Below are 9,524 nucleotides of genomic sequence, written 5' to 3' on the forward strand. Positions count from 1 at the left end.
GGAAGGCACCTTCCATGGCTGGAAGGCGCTTTCAATGAACAGTACGAAGGTGCCTTCCAGCCCTATGGAAGGCGCCTTCGACCAGGCTGATTTTAGCCATTGCCAAAAGATAAAATTTTATCCTTTGGCGCCTCACTGGAGGTGTCTTCCAACCCTATGGAAGGCGCCTTTAAGCCACGGACAAGATTTTTCAGGGGCTATAAAAAGACCCCTGGACCTAAGAAATAGACAATCAACTCCTGTATTCTTTTTCTAGCAACTGTCTGAGCATTTAACAATTATAAGAGGCTTCTCCTCCTATGTGAAGGAGATTTTTTAGAGCTTTTCATTGCCCTTGGATTAACAATCACATAGGTTGTAACTAAGTAAATAGTATGCCTCATCTCTTTAGTTATTAATTTAAGTTGTTATTATTGTTGCTTTTAATTTGAGTTGAAAGAACGGGCAAGGTATTGTTTGTGTTTTCAGGTTATTCACATCTCCCTCCTATCGACCTCCAAGGGTCCTAACAAGGTGTTGTAAGAACGCTGATAAAAAATCTTTGAAGCTCTGGATAGATCCGATCGACAACCTCTTGAACCACCGCTATGTTGACCTGGAGAGTATGGTGTGGAACACCCAACATTTAACCCTATTGGTATATGGGTGGAGCGTGGCAACATTATCACATTTGATCAAATGATCTTTGGGATCGGTTGCTCCCATGTATTCCTTGATCATCAAAGGCCTATAATGGCGTGGTAGTTGGTTGTCGAGGATCTCTTAGGAGAACTGTCGGTTAATTTGCTCGGGAGATATCGAGCCATGGTGCTTTACCCTTTTTCTCATCCTAGATAGGCACGCCATCTGATGAGGAGTTGAGTTCTCACTTTGCTTAGCCTTGCTCTTCTGACGGTGTGTGGAATAACGCACGATGGTAAGGGATGAGGGCATTCGGTGCATCTCGAAAGACGTCGGTCGGCCTGTTGCTTTGCTTCCCGTCGGCTTGATCTTCTGCTCAGGCTCTAGGTTCAGCGTGCTGACCCGTTCCTGACGCGGCAGGGTCATCCACTCGGCGGCTGGTCGCTATCCGCTGTTGCTCCATCATCTTTGCCGCTCAGGCTTATATCAACAACTCCAAGTCTTCTTGGGTTAGTGTTACCATAGTACGTCATCCAATATCCTCCTTCATGCTTCGGATTCAAGTAAAACTTTCCACAAACAACGCCAAAGATGATCCTGTCCGAAAATGGAGGTGGCAAACTGGGAGTGTGGCTGGGAAGTTGATGAAACTAAGATTCCACGCAAGCCTACAATACACAGTCATTAGTGTCGGGCTGGGAAGAGGTTCCCGGCGATGGCCCTTCGACGCTCAAGTCAGTTTCCGGCAAGTAGAAAAGATGGAGAAATGTAGCAAGAGCTTGTAGAAAATGAAATTACGCATACCTTCACCTGTAGATGCGAACCTCCTTTTATAGTGTCACTATAGTGTTCGTGCACGTATCTCAAGGTGTAGGCAGATTTTCATAGATGTTCTAGGAAAAGACAAGTCAAAAAGTATCCCTGACACCATTTCTTAAGCAGTCATGCAACTTTCTAATGCGACAGCCTAGAAGCTTCTAAAGTACGATTTACGTGTTGGACATACTTTGTTGTCAACAACACAAACTCCCAAGAGGATATGATGGAATATTTCGTGAGTCCACATGTAGTTGATCAGCCGCTGCTCGACCGGGTTATCCGATCCGGATGTAATGCACAGAAACATTACCCTGCTTTTCGTTCGACTGTACTGCTATCGGAGGGCTACCCTTGGTTCGACCAGACATGTCTCTCGCTTGGGAATAGCGGTCCGGGGAGCTACTGCTTGGCTATCAACCTTAATCATGAGCTTTCTCAAAGCAGTCGTTTGGGCCCAACTGGGCTGACATGGTGGTTGCGCCCGACCGAATAAACTATGCCGTTGCTTGGCTTAATCGATTTGATTCTTGGGTCGGGGCCTTCGACTACTCTGACTTTAACCTCCACGTCTACTGCTTTTCTTTCACTTTGACCTACTGGTGGGCCCCTCTTCATCACCCCATCATCCATGAACATAGCTAAATTTGCTAGTATTTAAGTTATTTATTTAATTTAATTACATTGTTACTTAGATTGATTATAAATAAAAGCTTAAATGAAATATCAAAACTCTCAGGACGTAGCACAGACGGTGGACATATGACATCTCTGACGTAATGATCAGGGGTCGATTCTCAGGAACTGACGACCTAAGGTATATCCCACCATATGTCCGACGCTTGTGTATTTATATGTACCTCCTTCCATATCCATGAAGTCGATATTAAGAAGATCGTAAATGAAATATCAAAGTTTGTTGGTTAATATCTTATATATTTACCGTTCTATTTAATATACAAAAATATTTTAATTTTAATTTGACAATATATTCAATTGAGTTCTTTTATATAAATTTTACTCTAAAAAATTATGTTGGCCAATTCTGAAAAAATGGACATTTTAATACAGGTAAAATACAATCATATATTTATTATTAATTTGAATTTTTTAGTGCTATATGACTCCTCGCTATAATGTATATGTTTATATAAAATCTTAAACATTAGACTTATGTGGGGAAAAAAACTACATTGCATTCTATCCAAAATCTAAAATATTTAAAATTTTGAACATTCGACTTAATTTTTTAACTTCTGATCGAATAAGCGGGTGCTTTTCACGAACGGTAGTGCTGTCATTAGTGTATTTCTACCCATTTACTGGATTGAGATAAATAAACAATATCAGCTCTGGATCTTTGCAAGATACATTTAATTACGTAGTGTTTATTTGACTATGGAAATTAAAGTCCATGCTCTCACCCTCGTCAAAATTCACTTTTCTTTTGTGTTTTGAGCTTTGTTGTTTGGTAAATTTGTCGCAAATTGTACTTAAAAAAACGAATTGAAATGATAAAGAAATAGGTGCAACAGCAAGGCATCTAAATATAAAATATGGATGTCATAGGTAAATAGACAGGGACTCAAAGAGTGATGCTCTAGTTGAGACGCTGAGTTGCAACGAAATCTTTACAATTGGTAATTCAGGGCTCAATGCGACATTTCTTTATTAAAGAAACTATAATAATAATAATAATAATAATATTAATAAAAGAAAACAACAGTACATAAGATCTGCGTCTCTTTATCACTAGAGTTTAACATTTGTTACTGGCGCATTGTTCATTCAATTATATAGAGGGTTAAAATTTTTCCCCGCCCGAAGAAAATTCCTACGATCAAGACCACATATGAAAAATATTCTGCCTTTCCATATCCAATATATTTTTTTCTATTAAAAAAAAACTTCTAAAACCACAATCTCTCCCTTGTCTTTTCCCTTATCACATTACCGTCATAGTTAAAGTGGCTAAATTATTTCATTGAACAATTCCGCAGAGTTCATTCCCTGAAAAATTCAATATTAGAAGCCGTTCGATAGTGTTCTCGTCATTTCGCTGTCAAATCGACGATGAAGGATGCTCGTGACCAATGAACGAAATCACCTTAGCATATATTTAAAATTTTACAACAGACGGCTGTTACACTAGCTCTTGCCAAGCAGAATGTTTTCTTGTTTTCAATAATTACAGCGAAAGAACCAATTCTGCAGATTCTGCTCCAAATGTTTCTATCCAAATCCGATGTTACACTTCTAGTAAAGAATAGGGATGATATGATAGTTAATCGGGATGATATGATAGTTGGAGATGAACATATATAATCATCTTTTGCTTATGATAGCTTGTGCTGAACGATCCTCTCATAAATACCAATCTCCATCCTATCGTGTATTTAGCGTTGTGCGTAATGAGGGAAATCATCTGAACATTTATTACGATGCATCTTCTCATTATTAGAAGGAAAAAAAAAAAAGAATTCAAGTGTTAGGGTTATGGGAGGACGGGTATTAAACTATTGTCAGTCTGCACAGTGAAACTATCTCATTCCGCCTATCAATCGACACAATGAACCTATCTGAGACGTAAAACTCTTCATCGTGTCATAACCCAGTGACAATGACGCTGACGACAACAATGATGGCACCACAAAGAGCTTCTGCGAGGATGAAGTTAGGTCATTATGATTTACTATTGTTCCTTTTCTTCTCTCTAATTTCCTCCTGTATGTGTCTTTATTACCATTCGATGGCACTCACAATAGGAAAAGACTTTGTTTATGCCGAGGATTAAAATTCCAACTCAGAAAAAGATTTCAAACTGCGATAAATATGGCAATATGCGAAGCAAGTGTCCCATAAAAACTTGATATTGTATATCCAAATAATAACATTCCCCTAAATCTATTGAAGATGTGCCATAACTGGATTTCCTAACAAACCAAGCAACGAATCTTCATTTCCATAAAATCGACACAAGTATCAGATTCCTGTTCTCCTAGTAGATATAATTATCAAGAGAGATTCGAACTACAAATAAAATGGCTTGTGACAGACAAAGCAGCCTGACAAAGTGGTTCAAAAAGGAGAATATTTGATTTTTGTATGGATTTAACATATCACAAACTACAGTCTACAGGTAGTTGAGTCCATAAAATGGAAAGAAGAATATCACTAATGTGACTTATTTAAACAAGACTTATTAAAGGTAACAGATAAAATTTGCTGAGAGAGACGTACTTTGGACAACTCTTAACCGCCACGAACAACCTAAAATAACTACCCAGGTGCAATTTTATGAGCAGAAAAAAGTTTATTTTTATCAAAGTCGACAAACTAATGCTACATATATGTCAACTTCCATCACTGGTTCTGGAACAGATCCCTTGCAATGCTCCTAAGCAAAAACTTTCAAGAGTAATTGTGATCACCTTCTCGCATCAATTTATCTATGTTTTTCAGACGAGCACAAATATCCAACACGTGTGTGGATCTTTCATGTTTGATAAACCTATTTGTAAAATTTTTTAGATGACAAATAATAACATCAATCCATTTAGACTAGTGTCCAAGTGTCCATATATAATATGGGTACGGAAAAAATAGACAAAAAGTTCAAATGCCAAATTTTTTTAAATTCTCCATATAAAGAAATAAGACAATACAGCATATAAAGTTTTTGCCAATCCATAGAAGTTATTGAGTCCTACATAGGTAGTATAGTTTGGTCAAGTGACATCCATTTCCATTTCCATTTCTTTGGTTGGTGTTCTACCAAGTTCTAACTAATTCATAAAAAATAGTCTTTCTAATTTATCCTCAATATAAAATGTAGATATTATCTATGTTGGCAATTACGTATATGAAAAGACACTCAATGATGATAAAAACAGTATTAGTATAGTAGTTGAAAAACTTGACACAATAAGATGGACTGTTCTCAAAAGAGTTAAAGACTGGACTGCAGTTGAGGATTTTCAAGAAATATATCATCAAAAAACATGATATGTTCTTCAATCCCCTTCAAATTGAAGATACTAGAGGATCTAAATCTTAGGGATACAGAAAGACATTGCAAAAGGTTGGAAAGTAAGATGGATTAGAATTTCAGAATCTACTTGAATCAGAAGTTAATATCTTCACAGATTAGGTCCAATATCGCTCATAGAGACAACGATTCATCTAAAATGAGGGAGAAAATCTGGAGACGTTGACTTTGATAATAAAGAAGTGTGATAGTAGAGAAAGACAACAATTAATATCTTACTCAATTATGCACATGGGAAATGAATAAAAATTTGAACTCACATAATTCAGCTTAAAGGCAAAAGGAGAAAGGAAAATGCTACTGCATCAAAATTTAAATCAAGTGCTAGGCCCCCATCCATTCAAATCAGAAGCTAAAGGAGAGCATGATTCTGGGTAATTTGATCATTTCTGTCATTGTTTCCATCTTCGTCTACACTTTCCCAAGTAAATAAGTGTTTTCCTTCTTATTCTCCTCTCCTACCCATTTCTTTAGTAGGGTAGTGGCATGAAGATGAATGAAGGAAAAAATAATAGAACATCGAAAGAGAGAGAAATTGAGTTTAACATGCTGGAGGGAGGAGAGGCCACACTATCATAAAATTTGCGGCCTCCCCTAAAGAGATTGTAGAAGAAGAGAATTAGCTTGTACACCAAGTCGAGAGGGGAAAATCCTAACATATTGATCTAAATGGCCTTGAACAACATCTTCAAAGTGAATGGTGAAACTCAAGTTGGTTTGTTAAAATTAGCAGTAGCAACCGTCGCAGTATTGATGCATCTAAGAGCAAAAGAGGCATAGAAAATAATAATAATAATAATAATAAAACTCAACAAATTGAAAGAGAAACGAGTAATTGCCATAGCATGCATGATATACCTAAGAGAAATAATGTACATTACAATCTTCTCCCTTCAGTACATGATAATTCTTCTCTTTAAGCATGCAACTAACATTGGAAAATCATATTTCAGGAAATCTTTTAAGATCTATATAGCATCAAGATAGAAGATCGCAGCAACTCTCAACAGTACAAGGTAATACCACGAATAGTAAAGATGTTAAACAAGGTTAGTATTCACACACCTACTCAGAGATTAACCACGCACTTGTTTGGTGCTGAGCCAAGCAGATAACCCGTGGTAGTCGCATTCGTACCATTTCCGAACCCAATCGGAACGTCATTACAGTAAACCCTCAAGGTATGCCACCTGGTCCTCCATGCCCCGGATCGAAACCTAACCAAGGAGAAAACCCGAACATTGAACCTTACTGCGCCATCACCTCGCCCACGGTCCGACTCGATCCCCCTCACCACATCGGAATTGACGTACCACCCGAGCGCCGCCAATCGAGCTTTGAGAACGGTGGTTTCGCCCGTCCCTTGATAGAACGGTGCGAGAGAGTTTTCGGACAAGATGTCGGAAGAATATAGCACGCTGGCGGTGACGCGCTCGTAGTAGATGCGCATCTTATGGTTGGGGTTGTGGACGGTGATGTTGAGGTCGAAGGTGGCGGATAACTGCTGCTGTTGAGCGGAGAGGTTGAAGCCGGTGACGGCAGCAGAGGAGACGGCGAACTCGGGGAGCCGGGGGCGGAGGACGAGCCAGAAGATGAGCGCGAGAAGGCCGAGGAGGATGAAGACCGCGACGGCGATGGAGAGGAGGCGGCGAAGGAAGGTGGTGTTGTAGCGGGGAGGAGGAGCGTACGCCGGAGGAGGAGGGTAGAAGGGCGGCGGGGGAGGGGCGCCGTTCGGATAGTAGGAGGTGGGCTGAGGAACAGGGTAGGGGTAGGCGGATCCGGAGGCTGGGTAGCCGGTGACGACGGCGGGCTTGGGATTGCCGGCGGAGGAACTCATGGCAACGCGACTGTGAAGAGTTGGAGTTGGGTGGAGATGGATGGAATCACGCAAACGCGTAAGTGGTTCGGCAAGGCGATGCTTCTACCCCTAAATTGACACGCAAAGGTCGGTTCCAGTCTTCCAGAAAACCGTATTTTGTACCGAGAAAAAACAAACGCGTAAGTGGTTCGGCAAGGCGATGCTTCTACCCCTAAATTGACACGCAAAGGTCGGTTCCAGTCTTCCAGAAAACCGTATTTTGTACCGAGAAAAAACATGTATAAATCTCTTCCAATTTCGAATTAAATAACAGGATAAATTTATGATCAGATTTGTAAAGAAATATGAAATATCAAAAAGTAAATTTTAAATTTATAATATGACAGACTAATGAATAATATGTAGGTACTCTTTTTTTTTAATTCATCAATGCATCTAGAGAATTTCGATTGCGTCTATTTCAATTTTTATAGATTTTTGATATGGTAAAGAGTTCAAATATGATGTCTATTATTTATTTCGATTTTTAATAGATATTAATATATAAAATCAATGAATCGGTAAAAAAATTCACGTTGGGTCTGGTATGGACTCAAGCCCAACGTGGGCCTGATATATTCCATATCAGGTCCAACGTGGACGTTTTTAATGAATCTTTCATTTTACTTGTTAACATCTATGAAAAGTCAAAATAAATAATGAATACCATATTTGAACTCCTTGTAATTTCAGAAATCCATAGAAATTGAAATGGGTACAATCGGAGCTCTGTAGGTGTGGATTTTAACCGAAACTCTCTGATCGACCTAGAGAGCTCCGATTACACTTATTTTAGTTCCAGTGGATTTCTAAAATTTCAAGGAGTTCAAATATGTTATTCATTGTTTATTTTTGTTTCTTCAAATGTATTAAAATATTATTAAAAAATTGACTAATATTATTCATATGTTCTGCATGTCGATAAAAAAAGAAAAGAGAGAGAAATACAGTGGAGAAAAGAAAAATCGTAGAAAAAATCAAATTGTCATGAGAGTAAAATAGGAAATGCACTTAAAAAAGTGTGTTCTTTGACAAATATCAAAATAGTATACGTTTTTTTGGTAAATTTAGATCTCTACATGCGTCCTTTGATAAATTGCCGAATATGAAATATCAAAAAGTAAATTTTAAATTTAAATCTTAAAAAAAATTCTGAGCACTAATTTAATTGATTTCGGTTTAAGATTCAATCTAAATTTTTAAAAATAAAATTTTTAACAAGTAGCGGCAGGTACAGGTGAAATCATATATTTTATTTAATATCTCTATATAATTATCATTCAATATTTTAATTAATTATGATTTTTAATTTAATTATTTATACTTTTTAATTAATATATTAATTAATTTATAATTTAATTAAATTTATAATTTTCATTTAATATTTAATTAATTTATAAATTTTAATTTAATTATAATGATTTATATGTTTTATATTTTTTTTAAAAAATAATAATTTGTTAACAATTTTATTAAAAGTTTATATTTATATAAAAGAAAGAAATTATTACTACTAGAAATAAAATATTATAATTAAATACTTTATAAAGTTAACTTTATTGCAAAAATAATTCACATGTAAAATAACTCATTTTAAAATTGTTTTGGATGCAACAATATTTTGTTATTAATTATTGGCTTCATCTTTAGAGAAAAAATAAATTTTATTTTTCACGACTATTTTTGAACTAGAAACCTCAAATCTCACTTTCACAATGATAAAAGCTTTTTTGTTTAGCTTTTTTTAATTTTACAAATCTGGTATTAGAGATGCCCTAAGTATTGGCTGACATGCCAAATCTATAACTATAAAATATACACAAAATATTAATTTCATATTTCTCAGTGTAAGTATTATACATGTAAACATTCATATAATAAATGACAGCAAAGGATATGGGCACAAATTGTACTCTGTTAAATTAATGGAATTTATATAAAGCGAGGGAAAAAGAGTCTTTGTATACCGTAACCTTAAAACAATTCAAAGTTCAAACTATCATGTTGATATTGTTTACAAAAAAAAAAAACAAAGTCAAAACTTGTCAGAGATACTATCATATGGATCGACAAGTTGCAAATTGGAAACCTTGGTTTGTTTTGTGCGCAAAAAACTGATCCTGCCAAACCACATTCTCAAAGAAGAGGTTAGAATAATCGAGTTAGGGAGGTTATCGGATG

At 36.5% G+C, this 9,524-nt stretch overlaps 1 protein-coding gene across 1 annotated transcript; it reads right to left on the bottom strand.

Moving 5' to 3' along the window:
• Window positions 1-6,301: 6,301 nt before the first annotated feature.
• LOC122001002 (NDR1/HIN1-like protein 10) lies at window positions 6,302-7,457 on the bottom strand. The gene has a single exon (XM_042555535.1). It carries the CDS (start codon window positions 7,320-7,322, stop codon window positions 6,555-6,557), a length of 768 nt encoding a protein of 255 aa, XP_042411469.1. The 5' UTR covers window positions 7,323-7,457; the 3' UTR covers window positions 6,302-6,554.
• Between the last annotated feature and the right edge of the window lie 2,067 nt (window positions 7,458-9,524).

This window comes from Zingiber officinale, chromosome 7A (assembly GCF_018446385.1).
Source record: "Zingiber officinale cultivar Zhangliang chromosome 7A, Zo_v1.1, whole genome shotgun sequence".
Taxonomy (NCBI): domain Eukaryota; kingdom Viridiplantae; phylum Streptophyta; class Magnoliopsida; order Zingiberales; family Zingiberaceae; genus Zingiber; species Zingiber officinale.

Bases quoted from the DNA above. Each gene is read 5' to 3' on its own strand.
- LOC122001002 (XM_042555535.1), bottom strand. From the start codon at position 7,322: ATGAGTTCCTCCGCCGGCAATCCCAAGCCCGCCGTCGTCACCGGCTAC.